The sequence below is a fragment of the Micromonas commoda genome, chromosome 11 (assembly GCF_000090985.2).
Source record: "Micromonas commoda chromosome 11, complete sequence".
Classification (NCBI taxonomy): domain Eukaryota; kingdom Viridiplantae; phylum Chlorophyta; class Mamiellophyceae; order Mamiellales; family Mamiellaceae; genus Micromonas; species Micromonas commoda.
The window spans coordinates 437,379-462,773 of record NC_013048.1 but is presented as its reverse complement, the minus strand read 5'-3'; the positions used below and the strand labels follow the sequence as shown (position 1 = coordinate 462,773).

At 65.9% G+C, this 25,395-nt stretch overlaps 13 protein-coding genes across 13 annotated transcripts; 6 read left to right on the top strand and 7 right to left on the bottom strand.

Moving 5' to 3' along the window:
• Positions 1-2: 2 nt before the first annotated feature.
• MICPUN_109140 (predicted protein) lies at positions 3-1,672 on the bottom strand. Its single transcript, XM_002504844.1, has one exon. It carries the CDS (start codon positions 1,614-1,616, stop codon positions 93-95), a length of 1,524 nt encoding a protein of 507 aa, XP_002504890.1. The 5' UTR covers positions 1,617-1,672; the 3' UTR covers positions 3-92.
• Positions 1,673-2,014: 342 nt separating this feature from the next.
• MICPUN_62456 (predicted protein) lies at positions 2,015-2,905 on the top strand (the record flags this gene model as incomplete). The annotated part of the gene is made up of 1 exon (XM_002505152.1): positions 2,015-2,905. One exon carries the CDS (start codon positions 2,015-2,017, stop codon positions 2,903-2,905), a length of 891 nt encoding a protein of 296 aa, XP_002505198.1.
• Positions 2,906-2,982: 77 nt separating this feature from the next.
• MICPUN_62455 (predicted protein) lies at positions 2,983-4,923 on the bottom strand (the record flags this gene model as incomplete). Its single annotated transcript, XM_002504843.1, has 1 exon — positions 2,983-4,923. The coding sequence occupies one exon, from the start codon at positions 4,921-4,923 to the stop codon at positions 2,983-2,985; it is 1,941 nt and encodes a 646-aa protein (XP_002504889.1).
• A 352-nt stretch (positions 4,924-5,275) lies between these two features.
• On the bottom strand, positions 5,276-6,303 carry MICPUN_53360 (predicted protein). The gene is made up of 3 exons (XM_002504842.1): positions 6,225-6,303; positions 5,988-6,077; positions 5,276-5,823 (listed from the first exon to the last, which is right to left on the bottom strand). Exons 1-3 carry the CDS (start codon positions 6,282-6,284, stop codon positions 5,338-5,340), a joined length of 636 nt encoding a protein of 211 aa, XP_002504888.1. The 5' UTR covers positions 6,285-6,303; the 3' UTR covers positions 5,276-5,337.
• Positions 6,304-6,358: 55 nt separating this feature from the next.
• On the bottom strand, positions 6,359-7,329 carry MICPUN_62453 (predicted protein; the record flags this gene model as incomplete). The annotated part of the gene is made up of 3 exons (XM_002504841.1): positions 6,359-6,889; positions 7,073-7,162; positions 7,267-7,329. 3 exons carry the CDS (start codon positions 7,327-7,329, stop codon positions 6,440-6,442), a joined length of 603 nt encoding a protein of 200 aa, XP_002504887.1. The 3' UTR covers positions 6,359-6,439.
• Positions 7,330-7,522: 193 nt separating this feature from the next.
• On the top strand, positions 7,523-7,798 carry MICPUN_62452 (predicted protein; the record flags this gene model as incomplete). The annotated part of the gene is made up of 1 exon (XM_002505151.1): positions 7,523-7,798. One exon carries the CDS (start codon positions 7,523-7,525, stop codon positions 7,796-7,798), a length of 276 nt encoding a protein of 91 aa, XP_002505197.1.
• A 120-nt stretch (positions 7,799-7,918) lies between these two features.
• On the bottom strand, positions 7,919-12,095 carry MICPUN_103047 (predicted protein; the record flags this gene model as incomplete). Its single annotated transcript, XM_002504840.1, has 2 exons — positions 7,919-11,842; positions 11,976-12,095. 2 exons carry the CDS (start codon positions 12,093-12,095, stop codon positions 7,919-7,921), a joined length of 4,044 nt encoding a protein of 1,347 aa, XP_002504886.1.
• A 722-nt stretch (positions 12,096-12,817) lies between these two features.
• On the top strand, positions 12,818-13,480 carry MICPUN_86471 (predicted protein; the record flags this gene model as incomplete). Its single annotated transcript, XM_002505150.1, has 1 exon — positions 12,818-13,480. A coding segment is annotated over one exon (663 nt), but the record flags the coding sequence as incomplete, so codon positions are not given.
• Positions 13,481-14,581: 1,101 nt separating this feature from the next.
• MICPUN_109138 (predicted protein) lies at positions 14,582-15,260 on the bottom strand. Its single transcript, XM_002504839.1, has one exon. The coding sequence runs from the start codon at positions 15,208-15,210 to the stop codon at positions 14,836-14,838; it is 375 nt and encodes a 124-aa protein (XP_002504885.1). The 5' UTR covers positions 15,211-15,260; the 3' UTR covers positions 14,582-14,835.
• A 470-nt stretch (positions 15,261-15,730) lies between these two features.
• Positions 15,731-17,661, top strand: MICPUN_62448 (predicted protein; the record flags this gene model as incomplete). Its single annotated transcript, XM_002505149.1, has 1 exon — positions 15,731-17,661. One exon carries the CDS (start codon positions 15,731-15,733, stop codon positions 17,597-17,599), a length of 1,869 nt encoding a protein of 622 aa, XP_002505195.1. The 3' UTR covers positions 17,600-17,661.
• An 819-nt stretch (positions 17,662-18,480) lies between these two features.
• SSIB (glycosyltransferase family 5 protein) lies at positions 18,481-20,148 on the top strand (the record flags this gene model as incomplete). Its single annotated transcript, XM_002505148.1, has 1 exon — positions 18,481-20,148. A coding segment is annotated over one exon (1,668 nt), but the record flags the coding sequence as incomplete, so codon positions are not given.
• Positions 20,149-20,684: 536 nt separating this feature from the next.
• On the top strand, positions 20,685-22,022 carry MICPUN_62445 (predicted protein). The gene is made up of 2 exons (XM_002505147.1): positions 20,685-20,968; positions 21,104-22,022. Exons 1-2 carry the CDS (start codon positions 20,943-20,945, stop codon positions 21,894-21,896), a joined length of 819 nt encoding a protein of 272 aa, XP_002505193.1. The 5' UTR covers positions 20,685-20,942; the 3' UTR covers positions 21,897-22,022.
• A 19-nt stretch (positions 22,023-22,041) lies between these two features.
• MICPUN_62444 (predicted protein) lies at positions 22,042-25,260 on the bottom strand (the record flags this gene model as incomplete). The annotated part of the gene is made up of 1 exon (XM_002504838.1): positions 22,042-25,260. One exon carries the CDS (start codon positions 25,258-25,260, stop codon positions 22,042-22,044), a length of 3,219 nt encoding a protein of 1,072 aa, XP_002504884.1.
• Positions 25,261-25,395: the final 135 nt, after the last annotated feature.

The following is a 25,395-nucleotide window of genomic DNA, read 5'->3' as shown; positions in this document are numbered from 1 at the left end:
CGGGCAAAAATTAATCAATCGTATTCATCGTCTCTCGAAAAGAAGAGCCGGAGCGTCGAGACGGTACCTTATTACCTTCGGGAAGGCAGTCGTCAGTCGGAGACGCTGAGTGCCCTTCGCGTCGCGCGCCTCCTGCCGAGGAACTCGTGCCACTCCCTGTCCAGCGGCCGGCCGTCGATCGACGTCCACGGCACCACCGCGTTGTGCCGCCCGATCATCTGCTTGTACACCGCTCGGCTGAAGAACGAGCCCATGTTCCCTAAGAACACCTGCCCGTGTGCGAGGAAGTCGATCGCCTCGAGCGCGCCCTCCGTCTCTTCCTTGCCGATGTCCATCCTGTTCTCGATCCAACCCGAGCCGTGGTTGAGCTTGGACCGATCGGTGTCCAGCCAGTGGACGTCGTGCTTCTTCTGCTCCTTGGCCCACGCGATGGCATCCGCCTGGTCCGAAGCGAGCAAGATGTCCGTCACCCCGTACTTCTTCGACATGCGCTCGATCGCGTCGTCGTATCCGTGCGGGGCGATGCAAGGCCTTCCCCGCCCGTGTTCCCACTCCCACGACGTCATCCGCTCCTTCTGCTCCACGCGGTCGCACGCGTCGCCCATCCGCATGTGAATCGACATGAACACCCTGTTTTTGGTGCTCTTCGGGAGGTTGATGTTGGACACCACGCGGTTGCTGCACGCGTTCCTGTATCCCTCCGTGCACGCGTTGAGGGGCATGGACCAGCGGAACATCCACCCGTGGAGCAGCTTCGAGATGTACTGAGATTGGGGCTCGCCGCACGACCTGTCAAAGATGCAGGAGCGCTGCGACCAGATGTTCCTGGCCGTCTTCAGGGCGTCCTCGTCCGCGGGCGCCTTCGACGGCGTCGTCACCCCGAACATGCAGTTCCACGCGTCGTCCACCGCGCAGTCCAGGTATCGGCCCCATCGTTCCTGCTTCGGGAACACCGCCTGCGCGCGAGGGGGCGGGGCGTCGTCCTTCGACGTTTGCACAAACTTCTCCCAGTCCTCCGAGGCTTTGCTGGTGTACTTGCCCATGGTGATCTTGCACTGCATGCCGCCGCACCAGTCGAACGTGTTCACCGGCGGCACCACGGCGAACATCCGCGCGAACACCGCGTCGAGCTCGTCCGGGTGCGTGCGACACTTGGTGAAGTCAATGTCCGGGAGGTACTCTCGCCCCTTCGCGACGTTGCCCTTGCCAGCGCCCATCATGCCGTCCAGGGCCTGCTGCATGGAGCACGCGAGCGGGAAGGCGATGCCGGAATCGGTGAACCTGTTGTGCTTCGGACCGAGCACGACGGGGGGTTCGCCGGCGGATGGCTTGAGCGACGGGATCGACGGGAGCCACGACGACTTCTTGGGGGCGGGCGCCTGGTCCGCGGCGGGCGCCTGGTCCGCGGCGGGCGCGGGCGACGATGCGTCCTCGGCGGCGTTGAGTGCCTTCTCGGCGGGGGAGGTTGGATCCGGGCCGATCGACAACGGAGCCGCGGCCGACGGGGTGGCGCGCGGCGCGTCGTCGAGCAGGTGGTCCGTCAGCCTCTGCCCGTATCCGCTGACGTGCATGAACGTGGGCACGACGAAGAGGATCGCGAAGATGATCATCGTCATCGAGATCGCCCGGCGCCTCTGCGGGTCGACCGGCAGGAGGGTCCCGAACGGGTTCGCCGAAGCCGCGTCCGGCGTGGGGGGCTCCGATCCGTCCATCGGACCCTTCACGTCCACCTGCGCGTCCATCCCCACGTCCACGATCGTCGCGTCGTCATCTACACGGGCGATCGATGATCCCTTCGCCGGTGAGGACGTCCGGCTCATGACGACGCACGGCCCGGGTGGTGGGCGCGACGGTGTCGATCGAATCTGCCCCCGCGGCCCGGCACGTCGGAAAATTCGGGTGCCGTCCAAGAAAGAAAGCGCGCGGCACGCGGCAGGGCTTGGGGCGGAGCTGCGAAACCGCGTTTCAAATCTCGACCAGATCTCGCCGCACGGGCACGCGCTCACCTGATCAGATGAGCGACGACGAGTACACCGACGACGACTCCGCCTCGGATGCCCCCAACGACGATGGGCTCGACGGCAAGACCCTCTACGAGGTCCTCGGCGTCGCCAAGGAGGCCACCCCGACCGAGATTAAGAAGGCGTACCACCGCATGGCGCTCAAGCTTCACCCCGACAAGAACCCCGACGACCCCGACGCCGCGAAGCGGTTTCAGACCCTTCAGAAGGTCTACGGCGTCCTCGGCGACACGGACAAGCGCAAGGTGTACGACGAGACCGGGCGCATCGACGACGCCGAGCTCAGCGGTGACAAGTTCGACTCCCTCTACGAGTACTACCGGGGCGTCTACAGGAAAGTCACCGAGGAGGACGTGGACGCCTTCCACGATTCGTACCGCGGCGGCGACGAGGAACGTCGCGACGTCGTCGAGGCGTACGTCAAGTTCGCAGGGGACATGGCCAAGGTGTTCATGTGGGTGATGTGCAGCGAGGAGTCGTTGGACTCGCACAGGTTCGCGGACATCGTCGAAGCCGCCGTCGCCGATCGAGTCGCGCCAAAGTTTAACGCGTTCCAAACGTGGGTGAAGGCGATTCGGAAGAAGCCCGCGCCCAAGGATCCGCTCAAGAAGCGGTCGGGGAGGAAGCTGCCCAAAAGCGGTGGGAAGGCCAAAAGCGGGGGTGCGGGCGGCGACGGTGACGGCGACGGTGACGGCGGGAACCTGATGGCTCTGATCCGGGCCAGGGGAGCGTCAAGGGCTGCGGCGGCGGACGACCTCTTCGCGAGGCTCGAGGCCAAGTACGGGCACGACGACGGAAAGAGGAAGAAGAAGGGGGGGGGCAAGGTATCCGGCGCGACCGGGGTGAAGAACGCCGGCGTCGCGAAGAAGAGGGGAGGAAAGTGAGAGACACAAAGAGGGGAAGGCGCAAAGTGAACCCGTAGCGTAAAACAAAAAAAAACAAACATCACCCCCCAACGTCCTCACTGCGTCAGGAACCCGCGGGGAAAGTCCCGGCGGTTCCCGCTCCCCACCCCCCACTCCACGTCCCACTCCACCACCGCGCCGTCCCCGCCCCCGCGGAGCACCCCGATCGCGCCCCCGTCGCGATCCGTTCGCACGACGAGCGCCTCGCACGTCCCTTCCTTTTTCATGGTATCCGCGGTTTGTACCTCGGCGCCGTCGGCGACGCGCCAAACCTTGACGCCGCCGTCGCCTGGAACGAACAAATCGCCCTTCGTCCCGCCCTCGCTCCCGGACAACAGAAAGTCGCACCTGCTGCGCTGTCCGGCGGCGCCCCGGCCCGGGAGAACCGCGAGCGCGGTGACGAAACCCTCGTGCCCCCCCGCGAACGACCGCGTGTACACCAGTCGCACGTCCGCGCCGTGGCCTTTCCGGTGCTTTCGGTGCACCGCCCACGCCTGGACGTTGCGATCGGACCCGGCGGTGAACACGGTGGACGCGTCGGGTGCGACCGCGATGGCTCGCACCGCGGCTGACGCGTTCACGGCGCACGCGGGATACAGCGGCGCGTCGTGCGAGTCGCCGGTTTCGCCCCCCACGCGCGTGTTCAAAACGTTGGACCACACGCAGACGAGTCCGTCGTTCCCGCCGGTGACGCACGCGTCGGGGCCGAGCGCCGGGAAGGGGGCGATGGCGGCGACGGCGTCAGCGTGGCGGTCCATCTTCGTCGCGACGCCCCACACGTCGAGCTTGAACCTCTCCCACGCGCCCGGGTCGTCTGCTGTAGCGACGGAGGGTTCCTTCGCCGGAGCGCATTGAGTGACGTCGCCCACCGCCGTCTTATGTTCCGGCGTCGAAGGGGGTTCGACGGACGCGGACGCATTCGCCTCCGCCTCCGCCTCCGCGACGACGTCGCACACGGCCCGGGGAATCTCCCATCGGTACACGCAGTGCTCCCCGTGCACGGGCGAGGACAGGTAAAGGACGCCGTCGGTGCCGTCTCGCGTGTCCACGTGGCACATCGCGAGGCACCGCGCTCGTTTGCTGACCCACTTGTTACCCCGGAGTTGCGGTCGCAGGCGAAAGGCGTTGGCGAAATCCGGATGCGGGCCGAGCACCGGGGTCTCGACGAGTCGCCACTGACCCCGGGTCATCTCGAACCGCACCCACGAGCCGTTGTCGAACGCGGCGAAGAGCCGCCCGCCCCCGCCCTCGTCGTCGGCTTTTCCCGCGCGACCCGAACCGACGCGTTTGATGATACGAACCGACCCTGCGGCGTCGTTCCACGGCTCCGGCGCGTGAACGGCGTCGAGCTCGGTCCATCCCGCGCGCGTCGTCTTCCCGCGAGCGTTTCCGACGGTTTCCGACGCCGGCGCCGGGCGGTGAAAGCGGCGGATCGATCCGTCGGCGTATCCGCAGAAGATTGTCTCGAACGCGCCGCCGGCTGAGACGCGATCGGTCTCGATGAACACGGCGGTGACGCCGATGGGGTCGGAGCCGTCGACGACGGCGCGCGCGCCCTCTCTGCCCCGCACCAGCGCGGGACTGACGTCGTCGCCGAGGGCGGTCTTGCTCGCGTTTTTCCCGTCGTCTCTCGCGTTTTCGTTTCCGTCGCCGCGGCGGTGCGAGGCGGGGGTTCCGGCGAGACGGTCGACGCCGCCGCTCGCGCGGGCGACCACCTTGCGCGCGACGCCGCTCGCGTTGGATGCGCCGGCGATGGTATCGGTCCGTCCGTCGCCGTTCACGACGCGGGACTCGTCGATGCTCCCGAGGTTCGGGGCGCGCGTCGCGACGGTGGCGGATCGCGCGCGTGCCTCGCGGGCGCGCAGATGCGCACGGCGTTTCTCGAGCGACGCGGCCGCGGCGCTCCTCGCGGCTTCGAGGAACGCCACGTCGCCATCGTCCTCGGCGACGGCGCCTGATGACGCCGCGGGATTCGCGTCACCGGCCGTCTCGGCCATCTCGGAAGCGCGAACCGCGGATGTCGCCTCGGTCAACTCAAATGAGAAACGCTCGGCTGGTCCGAGGAGACGCGCGGCGACGGGGGATCGCGCTCGGGGACGACGGGTGCGACGCGGGGTGCGCGGTGCGGAGGCGCCGGATCGACGCTCGCGATGGATTCGGGCGAGGCGCGCTTCGGAATCGCGCGCGGGGTCGAGACGCGCGGCGCGACGTGCGCGCGACCGGCGGGCGGAAGGGAGCCGGAGAGTTCCCGGGCGTTTTTCGCCGTCGGCGCAATCGAGGCGCGGATCGATCTGCCGGGACGCGCCGCGCGCCGAAAGGACGGATGACGCGAAAACCCGACCCAACAGTCAGTCGTCGGAAAACTCCTTTTTGCACAGGGTAGTCTAGTTTGCTCGCCGCACTCCCCTTCTTCACTGCTGAAACCCGAATGACATGCCCTGCTCAGAAAGGGCCCTGATGCAGTTGTCCCTGTCCTGCGGGGCGAAGATCAGGTTCTCGCTAGAGTCCAGCTTGATCTGGTAGGGCGCGAACTGGCCGGTGGGCCACTGCGGCGCCCTGAACCAGTGCGACACGATCGTGCCAGGCGCCCAACCGTCTGGCCCCCGCGCGATGCAGCACTCCACCCTGTCGCCAACCTTGAACCGCAGCTCCACGTCGGGCGGCTCGCCGGGCTCGGGGTTCTCCGGCGGCGGCGGCCAGTGCCTCGTCTCGCCCTTGTGCCAGGCGTCGAAGTACTCCGCGGGCGGCATCATCTCGTCGATGTCGCTCTGCTCCACGTCAACCGCCTCGCACGGGACGCCAAAGACGGTTCCCACGTTGCCGCCCTGGTCGTCGCCCTTGTAGATGATGCGCACGGCGGTGTCGATGGGGGCGCAGTTGGGGTCGCCGCATTGAACCTACGTACGCGGGGAATGGGAACGTGGATGGGCGCGGTCAGGCACACGCGGTGGTCGCGACGGGGCGAAACCCGCGGAGATCGGGTCGTACGCCGGGAGAGATCTGCACGTGCGAGTCGCGATGGATCGGCGGGGGGCGCTTTGGGGGTTCGGGGCGCGCGCACCTCGGAGACGTCGACGACGCAGTCGTGGTTGGCGAGGTGCTCGGGTGGAATGTATGACTCGACCCACTCCTTGACCTGCTTGATCGCAGCCTTGAGGAAACGGGAAGCAGAGGGAAGGCTGGTCAGTCGCGTGTCCGTGGGCCGAATCGCGGTGCGCGGCGGGGAAGATTTAAGAAAATTGGACGCGAGGGTGCCCGAGGCGAGACGCGCCGAGGGTTCTGGGCCCGAGTCACTCACCCTCTTCTTCTTTTCGGCCTCGGCCTCCGCCTTGTTGGGCAGCTTGAAGGGACCCGCCATGATTTCACAGGGCGTTGTTTCACACGACGCGCGAGAGAATGGCCGCGGGAACAGACGACGGCGGCGGGCGGAAGAAAAAAATCAAGACCACAGCTGGAAAAATCGCCACCTGTGGTACTGTAGCACTATTCTTAGACCTCCCTGTTCCTCTCGCATCAACCCCCGAAGCAGCACCATCCCTTCCCCGAGCCCTCCGCCCTGATGCACTTGTTCGCATCGTCCGGCGCGAAGATCAGCCGACCGTCGTCGAGCTGCACCTGATAGGGCGCGAACATGCCTGGGGGCCAGTCGCCCTGCCTGAACCAGTGCATGGTCACCGCCCCGGGCGCCCACTCCTTCTTACCCACCTTGCACTCGACCCTCGCGCCGACCTCGAACCTCAGAGTCACGTCGTCCGGCGGCGGCGGCCAGTGCGTTGGTTTACCCTCGTACCAGTCCTCGAAGGTTGACGCCGGGGGCATGCGCTCGTCGAGAGCCTCTCTCGTCAGCTCGACGGATTGGCATGGAAAGGCAAACGCGGTGCCAACCGGACCTTCCGCCTTCCCCTCGTAGATGATTCGCACCGCGGTGTCTATGGGGGCGCACTCGGGGTCGCCGCACACGATCTGCGGGAACGGGGGTGGTGAGGGTGGGGCGATTTCCGGTCAGTCGTCGCGTTTCGATCGAACGGTCCGCGGCGCGATGGATGTCGCGATGTGTCATCCACGCCAGGGCACAGGTCTACGGTGGTGCCGTCTGTCGATGAAGGCTGCGGGAAGCGGGGTGAAAGCGGGTACCGGGACGCGCACCTCCGAGACGTCGACGACGCACGTGCGATCCTTGATGTGCTTATCCGGGATGCGAGACTCGACCCACTTCTTGATCCGGGCGATCGCCTCCTGGAGTGGTGGACAGGGAGGGGTGCCGAGGTGAGATGGCTGTCGATAAGGAGCGGCGATGGGTTCGGGCGACGCGAGGTTCGGGGAGCGCATCCCCGACGCACTCTCTTCTTCTTCGCGGCGTCCGCATTTTCCTTGGTGGGAAGCTTGAACGGACCCCCGTTCATGTTCGCGTGCGGTCTGACTTCCTCCGCGCCACGCGCGACAGTCTGGACGCCCGACGAGGCTTCCCTCACAAAAGCGTCGCGTGGCAGGGATGGATTTCCGCCAGCTGGCCAAAATCGTCCGAGGCCTTCCAATTGGCGTCAGTCTCCCGGCGCGCGACGCTCGGCCCCACGCGCGGCGGCTCCAGACGCGAGGATGGCGAAGTTCTTCAGCGGCGTCTTCAACTACGTCTTCAACGAGTTGTTGGTGGACACGCTCGCCAACAGCCGCGCGTTCCAGAGGTTCGCCGTGCGCACCGACAAGGCGCTGAGGGAGGCGCAGGCGAGCGGCAAGCTCACGGACGTGGCGAAAGCCCCTGGCGAGGCGGCGAAGACCGCGACGGAGTACGGGAGGGCGGTGTGGGACGAGCTCACGCGGCAGGCGGCGGAGATGGAGCGGAACGCGAAGCAAAAGGCTGGAGGGGGCAAGTGATGAAGTAACCGAGATCTCCTCCCCACCCCGGCCGCCACAGCGAAATTTTGTAAGATCAGCCAACACATTTATTTCAGGCCCGACAAGCGAGAGTCGTATTATCAAACTCATCGAACGCGTCTACTGACCCGCGGCCTGGCCGTCCACCGCCTGGCGGTACTGGCACCCCGTCGCGCCCGGCCAGCAGCTCTGCCCGTTGGGGTTCTTCGCGCCGGGGCCGTATCCCGGCCGCCCGGGATAGTAGGGTCGGTGGTTAGCCTTGGGATCGGCGCGAACCGTGCACCTTCGCATGACGACGCCGTGCATGGTGACGCTGCCGAGCACCGACGCGCGCTCGCCGCTGTGCCTGTCGGCGGTGAAGACGTTCTTCCCCACGCCGCGGCCGCCGCAGTCGATGATGACGTTCTGCGCATTCTCCGCCCAAATCTCCACCATGTGCCCGTGAGGTTGCAGCTCCCTGTTGCCCTCGCCCCAGTACACCCCGTCCTTCAGCACGCACCTGTCCCTGTTGACCGTGTACCCGAAGCCCTTCTGGGTGTCTCGGGTGTTGTCGCTCCAGCTCCTGCCGCCGTAAAGTCTGCCGGTGGTGGCCTCCCGCCAACCCGTCCGGCGCTCGTTGTAGTTGCGAACCTGGCGACCGGTGTATCCCTTATCGCGACCCGTGCCGGTGTTCATGCCAGCCTTCGTCGCGTCCACGCGCTCCCCCGCGCTCTCGATGCCGTACCGCGGAGTACCGTCGGGTATCGCCGGGTCCCTGTCCCCGCCGTCGGCTCTCTTGTACACGTAATAGTCCCTGGATCCCGCCAACGAGGCGTCGATGCATTTTTGCAGGGTCCGGTACGGCCGCCCCGCGGTGCCCTGCCCTGTGGAATCGCTCCCCGACGGCGACACGTATATGTCGCTGTACAGAAAGTATATGCAGTCCTTGCGCGGGTGTCCGAGGTTCTGGTTGCCCGGATGGCCCGGGAAGGCGCCGTGGCCGACCATGTAGTTGCTGGTGGACGCGAACTGCCCGACGTGAACCGACCTCGCCGACTGGTCAATCGTGTACGTGCCGTGGCCGACGCTGCGCGGGGGGGGATCGCCGCCGTCGGTGCCGTTGGGCAGCGCGTGATCGTAGTGCGCGGTTTGTGAGTCGTCGTAGGTCAGCGCGCCCTTGTCGATGTAGACGCCCTCGTGCGGCGCAGCCGCGTCGTACACCGTGGGCTGTCGAACCGCGGTGATGTGAACCTCCGTCAACGTATTCGACTCGTAGCCGATGCCGCGAGCGAGCGGGTCGACCTCGATGCGCACGACGATGCCGCCGCTGATGACCGCGGTCGCCTTGGCGCCGTAGCCGCTACTTCCGCTGAAGGTGACGGTCGGAGGATACATGTACCCCTTGCCGCCGTTGGTCACGGTGACGTGCGAAACGTAGCACTTTTTGGTCGACGCGCAAACCGTGTCGTTGGCGCTCAGCGTGACAATCGCCGCGGCGCCGTACCCCGGCGCGCCGCCCACGGAGGACCCGTCGAGGTAACGGAGGTTGTTCGTGGGTCCGATGAGCTGAAACTCGTCGTCGGCGGTTCCCAGACCGAGCGCGGCGTCGAGCCCGTGGCCCTGAAGGGACGAAAACTGATGAATGGGTGGATTGTTCGAAACCCTGCATCGGTTCATCTCAGCCTCCGTCATCCCGCTGTTACTCCACATCCAGTACCCCATGTCCTCGCCGATCGACGCGTTCTTGGTCTGGTTCCTGTACCCAAAGTGCGTGCGCACCTGGTCCTGGTCGTTACCTCGCATGGCGCCGAACTTGTGGTAGTTGTTGGACACCCGAACCAGCTCCTGGTGTCCGGGTTTGATCGAGCCGTCCATCCAAGCCTTGCCGAGCGGCGGTAACAGCGGCCCACGGTCCTCGGGGTTCCTGGCCTCCGGACAGAAATCCGGCGTGGCGCAGTTCTGCGACGCCGAGACGCCCGGCAACCTGTTCTGGCCGTTCGGCATGCCGGTGACGTCGTAGGGAATCGACTCGTCCTTCTGGCCGTTGGTCCAAGACCCGTGACTCTGCTCGGGGTCCAGTTCGTCCCATCCCTTGCCCTGGTTGCTGTAGTAGCCAACCTTGGGCGGGTCGGCGAAGTCGAGTATCCGCTCGTTGGGGGTCACGATCACCTTCGGCGTCTGCGGCCGAAACTTGACCACGGGCGCGGACGAGTAGTACCGCCCGGGGAAGGTGATATCCACGCGAACGACGGCGCCCTGCGCGTCGCACGGCTGCCAGGAGTTATCGCACTTCGGATCGTACTCGCCCAGCACCGCGATCGCGGTGGCGTGCTCGCCGGGGACCCACGACGGGACCGGGCCACCGTCGGAATCCTCCCCGGACGAAAAGCAGCTCCTATCGTCGGGCCCGCCGGAGCACTCAAAGTAGACGTCTGGTGGCACGAGGTACCCGGAGCCGCCCTCGGTGACCTTAACGTCGTGGACTATCTGCCTCTTATCGCTGCCGGGATCGCCGTCCGCGACGGTGGATATCGTCGCGGTCGCCGCGGCGTCGGCGCCCTGGTTGTACCCGCGGCCGCCGTCGTGCACGGTGACAGACGTGATCGTACCGTGCTCGTCCACGGCGCAGGTGATGTTATAGCAGCACCCGCCGCCGCCTTCGAGCGTGATCGTCGGCGCGGTGGCGTAACCCTTACCCCCGGACACCACGGTGATGTTGCCGACGGAGTCGCTCCTGTTCGTCATGACCACCGTGCCGTCCAGCAGCTTCATCGAAAACGGATACGTGAGAAAAGAGCTCTCGCCGCCGTACCCGTCGACGACGAGCTCCGCGCCCGAGCCGATCGTGCCCGGGCTCCCCGCCGGGTACTGGCTCGCCGCCGCGGCGGGTCCGAAGATGGGCGTCACGCAGATGATCTCGGTGCTCGAGATGTAACGCACGCGGCCGCCAACCTCGCCTACGATGTGGGAGACGTCGTCCTGTTCGTAAGCCCCGCCGGTATCCGCGGTGTTGACCCCGCCGAACCTGCACTTGAGGTACTTGGACGGGAGGAAGTTGGTGCCGGTGACGACAACCTCGGTGTTCCCCGCGAAGGGCCCGCGCGCGGGCCAGACGCTGAACTGGTTCGTCTTGATGTTTGTCACCGTCGGTCTCTTATCCTCGTATCGCCAAACGGCGTACGAACCCTCGTGGAACTTTTCGCCGTCGTTGGTGACGCGAACGCGGCACGTCGTCGGAGCGATCTCCTCGTTGCTCCGTCCCGGGACCTTGTGCGGCGGGGACTCGCACGAGATCTTGGTGTAATCGATCCACGTGGCGGGGACCCAATCCGACTCGGTGATCTCGTCCACCCCCGCCGGTAACCCCGCCGCGGTGAGGTTCTCCCCAGTCCCGGCGTTCTGGTCAAAGTCAAAGTAGCACTGCCACATGCACATCAGGTGTTCGCTCGGGTAGAACGTGCCGGTGACGGGCGGTCCGTTACCCGAGCTCATGGGGTCGACGTTGTGCGGGTGCGGCGTCCCCGGTCCCCCAACCGGTCCGTTGTACCGCTGCGTGGTGCCCGGGATGTACATGTCGTACTCCGCGACGCCGGCTCGGGTCCACTCCAGCCCAGCCGCGGTGATCGTCACGAGCGTGCCGCCGATGTACGGCCCGGTGGCGTTGTCGAGGACCCACCGTTCGACAACCTTCGAGGGGTTCAAGCCCGCGTAGACCCGCCCTCCGGAGAGCGGAACGGCGGAGTTGAGGCAGTCGAGGCACCCGGGCCGGCTGTTGTCGAAGATGAACTTGAGGAAGGTGCCGGACCCTTTGGTGTAGACCAACGGCCATCCGCTGAACTGCATGCCGTCGTTGGCGACGGTTATGTGCGCGGTGTCCGGCGTGGCGCGCTTCGGGGTCACGCACCTGATCATGGACTCGCTCACGTACTCGGCGTCAACCTCGTCGAACTGAGACTCGGTGGCGAAGCGAACCTTAGCGACGCGCGAGCGCTTGAAGCCGGAGCCGTAGATGGTCAGGACCGTGCCGCCGGAGATGTGTCCCTTGGGAGGGGACAGCCACGTGATCTGTGTCGATGGGAAGGAGGACGCGGAATGGTCAGCGGGATACAACCACCGGCCGATAGGGCCGTTGTAAATGTTAAAAAAGCGGCCCTCCGATTCGGGGCTGAGGGTTGCGGGTTGGGGCCAGAACGCGTACCGTCGGCGGTTGAACGATGTCTTCGCTGATGCCGTAGAAGTCGTTTTGGGCCATTGCCGTGGGAACGGATGCGAAACAGGCCGCGACGGTGAGGAGGACCGCATAAGCCACCCACCCCATCGCGCTCCTGCGCCCCCGACCCCGGGGCCCAAACTTTCCAAGATAACAACGGTGCGAGTCGTCGCCCGACGCTCCCGCGCCCGAATGGCGATGGGAGTCCCGGACGCGCGTTTCGGGACTTTCGAATGTTCGCATAGGTGTTCGACCGTCCCCGACCTTCTCCCGCGCCTCGCAGTGGCGCAAAGCGCGCGGATGTGGCCCGTTTGGTCATGCTGCCAGAAGGGCCCATTTCCCATTTCAGGGTTAAATAGACAGTCGTCCATATAAACCCTGGTTCAAAATTCATGCAAACGACCCTAAAAACAAGCCTGGCTGGCCTTCCGCCCTCGGCAGCTCGGCTCGCTCGGTCCGATATTAAAAAATTTGAGTATCCGATCTTCTTGAGGGCTGCTTTTCGGTGTTGTCTTTGTCTGGCGCCGCACACCGTCTGGCGCCCGTCCGGGTGAGGTCGAAACGCGTAATCTGAGATGCCGACGCGATCGTTCTGGAGCGCCGTGGTTAATGGACTCAGTGCGTCCCACTCGCGACGCCCACCGTCTACCCAAAATCCACCGCGCGCCTCCCCGTCGTCCGACCGCCGATGCCAAAAACGCCCTCGGAAACGCCAAATCCGGGCGCATCCTCCCCCGACCCGTCGTCGCCGTTGACCCGCGCTGACCGCCCGTTCCCGCGACCCCGACCGCGTCGCAGCCCTGTGGGAGTCCGTGAGGGACTTCAACGAGATGGACGCCAGAGGACGCTCGCTGCTGTACGTCGCCGCCCGCGCCGCGGACCCCGCCGCGGTCAAACGGGCGCTCATCCTCGTCAACGCGGAGACGGCGTCCGCGCGAACAGCCTCGGGCAAGACCGCGCTGTTCGCCGCCGCCCGGGGCGGGTGCCGCGAGATCGTCGAGATCCTCGCGAAACGCGCCGACGCCGACCCGAACGCGCGTGCCAACGACGGCCGAACCGCGCTGTGGACCGCGTGCTACCACGGCCACGTCGAAGCCGCGCGCGTGCTGGTCCAACACGGGGCGGATCCGTCCATCCCGGACGCGTCGGGACGGACCCCGCTCCTGGCCGCGTGCGCCGCGGGGTCGGGGACGTGCGCGCGGTTCTTGTTGAGCGGCGCGTGCGACATGCCGCGGCGCGTGGACGCCGAGGTGAAGGAGGCGTCGGCGGGGTGCTCGCCCCTCTTCGCCGCGTGCGTGGACGGCGATGTATCCACCGTGACGAGTTTGCTGTGCGCGGGGGCCAAGGTGGACGCCGAGAACAAACACGGTCGGACGCCGTTGATGGCCGCGGCGATGTGCGCGCACGCGGATGTCGTGCTCGCGCTGATGTGTCGCGGCGCGGATCCGAACAGGGCGGACGAGGGCGGGGAGACGGCGCTCCATCTGGCGGCGGAATACGCGGGGGACCGGGACGGTGACTCACCGAGGGGCGGGTGCCGCGAGATCGTCGAGATCCTCGCCAAACGCGCCGACGCCGACGCCCGCGACGCGCGTGGGTTCGCCCCCTTGCTCACCGCGTGCTGGAACGGCAACGCCGCCGCGGTCGAGACGCTGATCCGAACGTATACGCCGCGAAGGTTAAACCTGGACGCGTCCACCGACGCCGGCCGCTCCCCGCTTCACGCCGCGTGTTGGCGGGGCGGGTTCAGCTGCGCGGCGGCGCTCCTCGACGCCGGCGCTGATCTCGACGCCCGAGACGCCGACGGGCGCGCCGCCCTGTGGGCCGCCGCGCGCGCGGGCGACGAGCGTTGCGTCCGGCTGTGCCTCGAACGGGGCGCGGACGTGCACGGCTGCGACGCGTCCGGGCGGTCGGCGCTTCACGCCGCCGCCTTCGCCGACGACGCGGGTTGTGTCGCCGCGCTCCTCGCGCACGGCGCGGACGCGCGATCGCACGATCGCGACGGCAACGCGCCGATCGACGTCTTCATGGACGCCGACGACGCGCGCATGGACGAAGAGAGGTTCTTAAAGTCGCCGGTGGTTGCGGCGTTGCGCGAGCCGAGAGACGGCGTCGTCGCGGCGAGATCGGCGCACGAGTCGCGGCTGAACCGGGTCGCGCACGACGCCCTCGTCGCTGCCAGACGAACGAAGGCGGCCGAGGACGACGGCACCCTCGACGGCACCCTCGACCCCCATGCTATCGCCCGCGTCGGCGCCCTCATGGACGAAGCCGCCAGGGCGTGGACCGAGGCTCGCGACGCGGCGCGATCGCGCCGCCTAGCCACCGGCGCGCGCGGTCGAAGGAGGACCCGCGCGCCGGGATCCAAGGACCCACCGTCGGAGAACGCGGTGCGCGCGCTGGCGGCCGTCGCGGACGCGGCGCGCGAGGCGTGCGTCGACGCCATCGAGGAGGTGTTCGGGGCGGAGTCGTCTAACAATAGTAGATCGGCGCCGGCTTCGGGGAGGGCGAGTCGCGCGAGCGTGAGCGAACGGCTCGAGGTCGTCTCGAGACGGGCGAGCGCGTGCGTGGGCGCGATGGACGTCGAGGAGTGATGAGAGATGTGTCGTGTTGGTATTACACCTAGCTAGCGGACGCCTCGCCCGCCGGCATCGACTGTTAATAAAGTACTCTGCGATTATTTGCGTGCGGTTTTGGTACAGCAGGTTGGCCACAACTGCTTTCGTTGCGAGGTTTTGTTATGAGGCAGGTTTGCCACAACTGCCCGAGCCGACCCCGTCTTCGTGCGCTCTGATAATATCGCGGGGTCCGGCTCTGCGTCGTCGAGTCCTCGAGGGCGTGTAATACATCACCCCGCTCGGCTGCACGAATCCTCCGAGTTGTACTCGAGTTTTTTCCTGACCGAGTTGAACCTCCTCAGAAGCACTTCCTCGGGGGTCCCAGCGCCTGAGCACATCACCTCAAGAAAGTCCGGAAAGTCCATCGCCGCCGAGTCGTTGGAAAACTCTCCAATGAACGTCGCGCACTCCGTCGCCGTCGTGTCCAGTTCCAGCTCCCGCAACGCCCCCTCCCTCAGCTCGTACACGGTTATTCTCCCATCTCTGTCACGATCCAGGCGGTTGAAGAGATCCTGCGTGCTCTTCCACAGCTCCTGATCCAGCGCGCTCGGTCCACGGCCAGCGGGGGCGTTCGTGGGTAGCTCCTTCGACGCCAGGCAGCCCATTTTTGGGGCACCGCGCGCGCGCCCGAGGCCCGTGCCGTGCGCGAAGCGCGTCCCGGAACTGTCCCGTGCGAAAGGTCGCAACTGCAGCTGATTTGGCACGTGCGTGTCGCTTCACACGAACGACGGACGCGGGATTTTTTTTGTGGGGGGGCTGGACTGAGGTAACAAAACCCATAGCCAAATAATGCCAAATAGAGGAATGGGCAGGCGTTTCTGTGAAATTTCCGAAAATTGGCGCGCAAACGGAGCGCTCTAACTAATTTCTAACTCAGGGGTTAGTGGTCGGGATTCGTGGTAAATACCTAGTTTCTCAATATAAAATCACGTTTACGGAGCGCTCTGACTCTTCGGGACTCTTCGACTGACCGAGGGTGCTCTTCGACTGAAGCTTCCTCTTCGTTATCCGTGCGACTGCAACTTCAACACCCCGCGCTCTCCGAGCCACGACATTGTTTTCTGTGTGGGGGGGAGCGCGAAGTCGCGACTGGGGCTGGCGTCTCGGAGTGAGCGCCCGAGCGAGATGTCGGCAACGCGATGGGACGACTACGGAAGCGTCCCGCCGCCGACGCCGCTGTTCCGCGACGACGAGACCCGGCGGCGGCGACGCGACTGGGACGACTGGGACGCGAGGGACCGGTACCGAGATGACGGCCCTTCGCTGTTTTCTGTTACGCTGTTCGGCTTCCTCTTCTTCGCGGCGCTCGTCGGGGTCGGGTACGTCGCGAGCGGGGCGCGCGGGAGTCTGTGGGACAACGGGCCGAGGGCGCGAAACGTGGACCACCGCACGCGCACGGAGGCGGCGGACCTGGGGATGTGCCAGCCGCAGTGCGACTACGTGAACAACGCAGCGCCGAGATCGCTCATAATCTACAACACCACCTGGCGCGCGGGCCTCGCCGACCGACAGGACATGTACTCGGGAGTCCTCGCGCAGCTCGCGGCGCTCACCTGCGCGCGCGTCGCGCTCATGCCTCCGAAGCTCGCGCTAGATCCCGGGCACAACAACGGCGTGTACATGCCCTACGAATGGCGATGGGACACCTACATCGCGAACCGATCGTTGGTGCCGTTCGCGTCGCCGTTAGACGTCGACGCGTACTACGACTACGCGTCGTACGACGAGGAAGCGTTCGACGCGTCTCATGGCCCTCGCGAACCCGTGCTCATGGACTGGAGCAACGACGCCGTCGTCATCGCGAGGGACTACATGGACCCGTACAATAACCCGGGGGTGGTCATCTTCGGAGATCACGCCGAGGCGCTCACCGACGATAAGATCCTGGCGAACCTGCGGCGGGCGATCGAGTGCGCGCGGAACGGCGTGCCTTTCATCTGGAAGATGAACTTCGAGATCGCTTGGGGGCCGAGGTACGACTGGTGGGTGCGCGAGTTCGTGGGCGACGATGCCGGTAAAGCCGGGTTGATGTACGCGGTGAAACAGGCGTCGCTCGAGCGGGAGCTTCGAGCGTTCGGCGCGTTGGATCCCGGCGTGGGTCTGCGCGATTGCACCCTCGCGGAGGTGACGACGTCCGACGTCATCGACAGGCTCGCGGATATCGCCACCGCGCGCGCCCTCTCCGCGTCGGGTCTCGGCAGGTCCGTCGAGGATCCCGCCGGGGATCCCGCCGGGGATCCGGGGGCGGCGGATCCCGGGGACGCCAAGTTCGCGGCGCTGCACGCGAGGCGCGGCGACGAGCTCGCGTGGTGCGATACGTCCCCCGGGGCGTTGGACGACTTCGTCGAGTGCGCGCTGGCCAACGCGACGGACCCGGACGTCCGCGCGGGCAAGGTGCCCGTGATTTGGTTCACGGACGACTCGGAGGAGTGGTACTGGAACGAGTCGACGGCTTCGATGCGCGCCGGCATGCTGCGGTACATCCGAAGGGACGGGGGCGATCACTTCCCCGGAGTGGTGTACGGCGAGAGTCTGGTGAACGCGACCGTGGAGGAGATGCTGGTGCGGGTGGCGGACGAGATGGGCGTCGACGTCGGGGGTTTCGGCACGGACAGGCGTCACGCCGGCGATAACTACCTCCGGTATCAAATCGGAGTCGAGATGATGCAACGAGCAGAGGCCAACGCGGATGCCTACTGGAACATCCACTACTCCTACCGCGGCGGTAAGCCGTTCAAGTACGGGACGTGCGCTAGGGGGCGCGGGCACCCGTGCGCCCGGGACGGGCCCGTGCTTCGCATGGCCAGGGGCGAGGAGGATGCGCTGGCCGAGTTTGACCACCTGCTGGACGTCGGGAACAACGCGTACCTGGTGGGCGGCGTCGAGCTGCAGAGGGATCGCGAGGCGCTGAAAGCCAACGCCACCGCGAACATCACGACGAACACTGACCCCGGGGGGGTCGTGACGGCGGGGAGGGACGAGAATGATGGGTAAATAGCGCGCCACCCTCGCGAGGGGGACGCCGCACCTTCGTTAACCGTAATAGATATTTTTCCACCACAGGGGAACGCGCTATCGCAAAAGATCTTTTCCCTGATTCCGTGATTTGCCAGCAAGGCCAGCTCCCAACTGCGTGACGCAGTCTCATTTTCCCGTCTCGGAGGCACCAAAATAACCAAATTCTTCACACGTCGCTTCACAACTGGGCGTGCAGCACGCTCTGCACACGCGAGGCGCTCGCGCATCGTAGCGGGCACGCTCACTTCCAGAGCGTAGCGAGACCCGTCAGCGCCTTCGAACGTCGCCTAGGTGGCCTTCGGGAGGGCAAGGGGACCCCAGGGAGGGAGGGGTAAGGGAGAAAAAACAAGATGGGAACGACTTTCGCGCCCTCGGGGACGGTTCGGACGCGCGCGGCGACGCGCGGCGGGCGGGTCGCGTCCGTGAGCGCCCGTGCCGCGCAAAATCGCGCGTGCCGCGTCCCGACGCTCGCGGCGGCGCGTCGGAACCCCCGCACCGGCGCGGGGATCACCGACCTGGCGCGCTCACACGCGGTCTCGCCCGCGCACCAGCGTGTCGGAGTTCCCCCCGCGCGCTCGAGCCGGGGAAAAATAAACAGGGGAACAACGGTTATTTCCCGCGACGCCGTCTCCGAGGCTCCGGTGGGCGAGGAGGCGACGGAGGCACCCGTGGAGGCGGAAACCCCGCCGAAGAAGAACAACGTCGTCGTCCACCGCGTCCTCGACAGGGCGGAGGACGCGGTGCTCGGCCTCTTCACCTCCGTCGGCCGCGATGCGTCCGGCGAGGGGGATGAAGGCGAGGAGAAAGTTCCTCAGGAGCTGGACAGGCAGACGAAAGCCGTGAACGAGGGCATGCCCATCGTCTTCGTCACCGCGGAGGTGTCGCCTTGGAGCAAAACCGGCGGGTTGGGCGACGTGTGCGGCGCCCTGCCCGCGGCGCTGGCCGCCAGGGGTAACAGGGTCGTCGTCGTCGCCCCGATGTACGAGCGGTACGGCGACGCGCACGACACCGGCCACCACTCCACGTTCCACCTCAACCACGGCGACCAGCACGTGCGTTACTTTGCGCGTTACAAGGACGACGTGACCTACCTCTTCGTCGCGCACCCCGCGCTGGAACGCGGCGGCGGCGGCCGAATATACGGCGGCAGCCCGGGGAACCCGTACCACGACAACGACTTTCGCTTTGCGCTCCTGTCGATGGCGGCGATTGAGTCGTTGCTCGCGGTGCCGTGGGAGGATCTCTTCTTCGGCGGCGGCGACGCGGGTGCCGAGCGAATGAAGCGCGCGTACTTCGAGACTGCGCCGGTGTTCGTCGCCAACGACTGGCACGCCGCGCTCGTGCCCCTCTTCCTCGCGGCCAGGTACCAGGCCAACGCCGAGTGGACGCTGAAGCCGCGCCGCGAGTGGGGCACCGACGGCGCCGCCGCGTCGATCGCCCGCGCGTCGTGCGTGACGATCGTCCACAACCTGTTCCACCTCGGCATCGTCGCCCCCGACCGGTACCGGTCGCTGGGTCTGCCGGAGGAGAACACCGAGTGGTTCCCCGCGCTGCGGTGGCGGTGGAGGGACGGCGGTGAGAGCATGAACTTTCTCAAGGCTGGCCTCGCCACGTCGAGCGCCGCGGTGCTCGTGTCCCCGTCGTACGCCAACGAGGTGCAGACGAACGAGCTCGGGTGCGGCATGGACAAGGTGCTTCGATCCGTCGGGAACTTTGGCAGCGACGTGGACCTGGGGTTTCTCAACGGGATGTCCGGCAAGCTGCGGGGCATCGTCAACGGCATCGACGTCGACGAGTGGAATCCCGCGACGGATCCCCACATCCCAGCGCACTTTGACGTAGGGACGTCGGAGAAGGGCGTCGTCGAACGGGCGGACGGGTGCACCGTGTGGGACGTGGCGCGGGGTAAGGCGGCGTGCAAGGCGGCGCTGCAGCGCGAACTCGGGCTGGAGGTGGACCCGAACGCGCCCCTCGTCGGCTTCATCGGCAGGCTCGATTACCAAAAAGGCGTCGACGTGCTACTCGACGTCGTGCCGCACATTGTGCACAACGGCGGACAGGTGGTGATGCTCGGCAGCGGCGACCCGGGGCTGGAACACGGGATGAGGACGATGGAGCAGAACCACAGGGGCAGGGCCGTCGGCTGGGTCGGGTTCTCCGTGCCCATGTCCCACAAGATCACCGCCGCGTCGGACATACTCGCCATGCCGTCGCGGTTCGAGCCGTGCGGTTTGAACCAGCTGTACGCGCTGCGGTACGGGACGCTGCCCGTGGCGCACGCGACGGGTGGGCTACGGGATACCGTCCGCGGGCGCGTGGGTTGGCCGTTCGCGCCGTGCGAACCCGGCGCGTTAAGGCGCGCGATGGACCGCGCGATGGAGACGTACAAGGCTTCGGAAGGGAACACGCGTCTGGACAGCCGGTGGCGAAGGAAGCAGGAGCGCGCGATGACGTCGGACCTGTCCTGGAACGTCGCCGCGGAAAAGTACGAGAAGCTCATGGGAAAGATCGCGATGGACCCTCCGCCGGCGCTGCGCAGGCCCGCGCCGGAGCTCCTGGAGGCGGCCGCGAGCGCCGCGGTGGCGGAGGAGGAGGAGGGGCAGTGGCGGGCGGCTGAGAAGCGAGCGGAGCGGCTGCGACGGCGCGCCGCCAAGGCGCCGTGCGACGACACCCGGCGGCGGGACAACGACTTGCCGGCGTGGATGTCGATGCTCCCCAAGTTTTTGCAGCACCCGCTGATGTGAACGAGGGGGCGGGGTACGGGTGGGGGCGGACGACGAGCGAGCGGGTTGCACTTATTACTAGCTTAGAGGTTACACGCGCTTTGGGTTCTGTAACTTGCGTTCGTTAAAAAAAATATGGTTCACTCTCGTTTGGTTGGTTTGGCGTTTGTGCGAGGCGTTTCTCGTTTGTTTCTCCCAGGCCGCTTTCCGCGGCCTCCGACGTGGCAAATTTTATGACTGAATACTCGTACACGTTGGATCGCTCGGAAAATTGGCCAGATTGGCAATTTTGGTTGGCTTTTTGCCGTTTCCGAGACAATTGCGCGGCCCATTCGTTGGCGAGCAAAGCACGGCACACCACCGCGCTTCGCACCCGAACGTATCGACTCGTTTTTCCCCGAAGCAGGAGCGCGTGGCACACGCGCGGGCACCAGTCCCTTACTTGCAGTTCAACGCACACGACCGCTCGTCGTCGCACCGGTTCTTGACACTCGAGAATTAATTCGCTGAACATGGCAAAGAGGAACGCAACCCGGAACTCCGGCAAGCGCACTCCGCAGAAGGCGTCGTCACTCGCAGTCAACACATCGAAGAAGATGGACCGCAACAGTGTCGTCGCTGGGTGCGTGCCCCGGAAGAACCGTCGCCCGCGCGCTCGTAACCCGCCCGCGTCTTCACCCGCTTCGCCCGAGAATTCGAAGTCCCCGAGATCGCCCGGTCGCCCTCGCGTTCGCGTCTCCTCCCCATCCTCCAAGAGGAAGAAGGTCTCACGAGCCCGGCGCGAAAAATCGTCACAGGTCACCGCCGAGCGCTCCGCCGGGCTGAAGAGGTCCGCCGATGGGCCCACTCGCCCCGCAACCGCGACGGCCGGTTTCACCGATTCGACAATCACTTCCCCAGCGAAGAAAATCCGGAGCAAGCGCGACAAGCAAGCGCGCGCTTCCCCCCGACGCAACGACGTCAAGGACGAAAACGCCAAGAAGCTGAACGACAAGCTCAATAGCAAGCTCAACACCGTCACGAACGGCCGCGTCGCCAAGAAGAAGGCACGCCGCGTTCGCTTCAAGACCGCCCCGGGGGCCCCGATCAACTCCACGCAGAAGATCATCCACCACTACAACAACCGCCGGAGGAACCGCGTCGTGCCCGCGTCGTCGCTCGCGTCACCGCGGCTGAGCCGACACGCCGCCGCCGTCGCCGTCGAGCGACTCCTCGAGGGACAGATCGACGTCTACGGCACGCACCTGCCGGTTCGAAGGTCCGCGCGGCTCACGCCGTCGAGGGCGTCGAGCCCCGCGCGTTCGATGATCTTCTCGCCGATGCGGGGCGAGTGCGAAGCGACACCCGGGAGGGAGGAATGGTACGCGGATAACCTCCCGGCGGAGGTGTTCGCGGTTGCCGGAGGAGGGACACAAAGAAGAGAGGAGGAGTACGACGAGTGGGTCGACGGCGCGGCGGCGACGCCGACGCCGCGACCCGAGTACCTCACGTCGCCGCGGGTCCAGTGGACGCCGCGATCTCCGGCACCCCACCGCGGAGCGGTTGCGTGACGAGCAGACGCGAACGACGAGCGACTGTACATTAAGATTAGCCGCATCTCGGGCGCCGTGTTAATCTTTAGAAAAGCAAGAAAAAGAGCGCCCGCTTGAAAGACAAGAGATCTACTGTATCACATCGTCTATGCTTCATCGTCGTCTATGCTTCATCGTGATTCACGTATTTTCGGAGAACCTGGTCCCTCAGCGCCGTAGCCCCGCTTTGCTCGTAAATCAGGCTCAGGTTCTGCGCGCATTCCTGCTGTAGCTCATCCGCGCCTTTCTCTAGGCATCGCTCGTACAGCGGCACCGCGAGGTGATTCAGTCCGAGCTGTTGCAGGCCCCTCGCGAGGTTGTAGTCGCCCTCGTGCATGCCACGTGTCCCCTCCTGTTTCACGCGAAGCCTACCCGCGTGTTGCAGCATCGCCACGGCTTTGAGCACCCAGTGATGCCTCGCTTCGGGAACATCGATGTGTTTCATGGAGTACTGCAGCGCGGCGATGCCTCCGCTCAGCGCCGCGGTGGATTCCTCCGGCCCGAGAGCGATGGCGTGCATGAGATCCGCGAGCGCCGTAGCCCACGCCCCTTGCTGCGAGTGCACTATTCCCGACATGATCAGAGCGGGGACCCTCTTCTTGCTGTCCACCCCGTGCACGTCGTGCATGGAAACGATGGATTGAAACGTCTTGGCGCAATCTGCCCGCTGCCCGGCGTCCATAGCGAGCCGCACGTAGAGGTTGAGGGCATCCGCGTCGGTTGAGTTGTTCAACGCGACGTGCCGCGCCGCCTTCGCCGCTTCCCCCTTCATTCCCTTGACATTCCTGGCGCCCAGCGCGTGGCAGACCAGCGCCTTGACGTGGTTCAGGTCGCGAACCTGCGTCTTGGACAGGCCGCGGCTCTTCGCCTGCGCTAGGCACTTCTCGATCATCTCGTACGCCTCCTCGTTTCGTCTCGCCTTGTGAAGCGCGCTGGCGCACTGAAGAATGATGCCAAACGAATCCTCCTCCGGGATCTGATCCTCCTCGGCTTCCGCGCCGAGTTCCAGCGCCGCGGCGGCATCGTCCAGCTCCTCCTGCAGCTTGACCTCGTCGTCCTCGCCCTCGTCGTCCTCTTCGTCCTCGCCCTCGTCGTCCTCTACACGGACAGCCTTCCTCCTCCCGCGCGGCCCGAGATTGAAGAGATCGTTGGCGTCATCCTTCTCAGCCTTCTTGCGCTTGCGCCCACCCTTCGTCTTCTTGGCCTTGGCCTTCGCCGGCTTGGCCTCCTCCTTGTCCTTGAATTCCTCCAGACTTTGCCTCGCCAGCGGCAGCGTGTACTTGAGAAAATCGTCGTCGCCGCCCGTTTCGCCCATTTGCCTGTGAATGTCCAGGATCCTCAGCGCGACGGACTTATCGAGATCGTCGAGGTCCGAAGCGGCCGGTAACATCTCGACGGCTTCTTCGTCCCCGCCCGCGGCGATGAGCGCCTCCGCGAGGGGAATCTTGGCTCGAATCGAGTCCGGGTGCCGAGCCAAAACCGTCCGGTAAAATTTAACGACGGCCTCCGCGGCTTTGCTCCGGAGCGAAGCCGCGGAAGCCGTCCGGGCGCTCCCGTCGCCCCGCTCGATCCTCACGCGGATGCACTCGGCGATCTTAGACCACATGGGTTCGTCGTCGTACTTTTGGACGTCCAGGAGTTTCGTCCACATGAACTCCGCCTGCGTCACGAGCCTGTGCGAATCAATCTGAGAGACGGAGACGTCGGCGAGGTTAGCCACGGCCCAGCACGTCTCGGCCGCGTCCATGTAGAGGTCATCGTACGACTCCACGTCCTCTTCCTTGATCTTCTCGAGCTGCGCGTACGCCTCGTCGAACCGCCCGAGGTACAGCAGGGACATGCCCAGGCGCGTGGTCAGGTCGAGGGGAATATCCGTCGGGTTGGCCTCCCGTTCCTTTGCGAGTTTGGCAGCCGTCTCAGCCTTTGCCCTGTCGAACGCGGCGTCCCTGTCGGTGCCCTCGTCGATCGCCGCGTTGTACGCCGCCGCGCCCGCCGCGCCCGCCATCTTCGCGTGCTCCGCCTCCCGTTGACGCGCGCTCAGCGAACGCATGTGCTCGCGGCTGGATTCGATCAACGAAACAGTCTGGTTGAATTCGCGGCGATCCATCTTCAGCTCGGCGAGGATGTTCACCAGCGTGGCGTCCGCGCGTGTCGGGTGGGCGGCCATGAGTTCGTCCAGGGTGCTCTCCGCGAGGTCGGGGTTGCCCATCTGGTAGTGCATCTTCGCGAGTTCCACGGCAACCTCGGGGTTGTCCGGGATGCGCTCGCGAAGATTTTGAAACTGCTCCAGCGCCCTCTTCGGCTCGCCGATGTCCACGTACAGCCGCGCCTGGTCCCACCGGTTGTCGTGATCGTCCGGGTCCAGACGCAAGGCCTGGCCGAGGCAGTAGAGCGCCTGCCGCGGGTTGTTCAGGCGGATGGACATCTCCGCCAGGTTGTTCCACTTCTCCTTGTTTCCCGGCTCGAGGTGCGCTGAGATCATGAGGAAATCGAGCGCCTTCTTGTCGTTCTTGAGCTCGGAGTAGATGGTGCCCAGCGTGGCGTACGCGTCCGGCTCGTTGGGTATCAGCCGGATCACCTCCGTGAGCAGCTCGATCGCCCGCGTGTACTGCCCCTCGCCCTGCGTGAAGAGCAGGTTCGCCTCGCCGAGTTTCTTCGCCGCCTCGGCGCTGATGACTCGGCGCCTCGTTCGTCTCACGCCCCTCCGCACCTTGCCCCTGCCGATCTTACCTCGGGGCCCCGCGGTGGGCGCCGTGCCCCCCGCGCCCTGAAAGAACATGGCGTAGTTTGGGTTTTTCGCGAGGAGCTCCAGCTTGTCCGCGTTGGTGACGTCGATGAGATCTTGGGAGTTTTCGTAGCCCTTGACCTTCAGCTCGCGGTTGAACGCGTCCTCCTCCTCGTGCCTCTGTCTGAGCGCCTTGCGCCTTCTGTCGGCGAGGATGTTGTAGCTGTTTGGGCCCGCGTCCTTGAGGTAGGTCTCGAGGTCCTCGCCGTCGCCGAAGAGCTCCTCGTTCTCGTCCTCCTCGTCCTCCTCGGATTCGTCCTCGTCGCGTCCCGTCCCGCGACCGGCCAACGCGGCGGCGTAGTCGCGGCCGGAGGACGAGGGGACGCCGGGTCCGCGAGGCGCGCGCGGGGGCGGCGGTGGCATCATGCGCGCGTCGTCCTCGTCCTCGTCCTCGTCCTCGTCCTCTTCATCCTCCCCTTCATCGGCGAGCGAAAATGCACGAGGCGCGATCTGGACTGCGCGGCCAGCAGCTGCGAGCGCCTCCTCCTCGTACTCGTCGTACTCCTCGTCTTCCTCGTACGGCTCGTACTCCTCCTCGTCGTCGTGATAACCCGACATCTCGCGGCGTCACCCGCGCCCTGCGGGAGTGAGAAGGTCTCAGTGGTGCGAGTTTGTTAGATTTGAACCAGCGGGCGTGTCTCGAGACAAAACTTTTCAGCCCACCACTCTGCGGTGCCCCAAGATGCCGTCGGG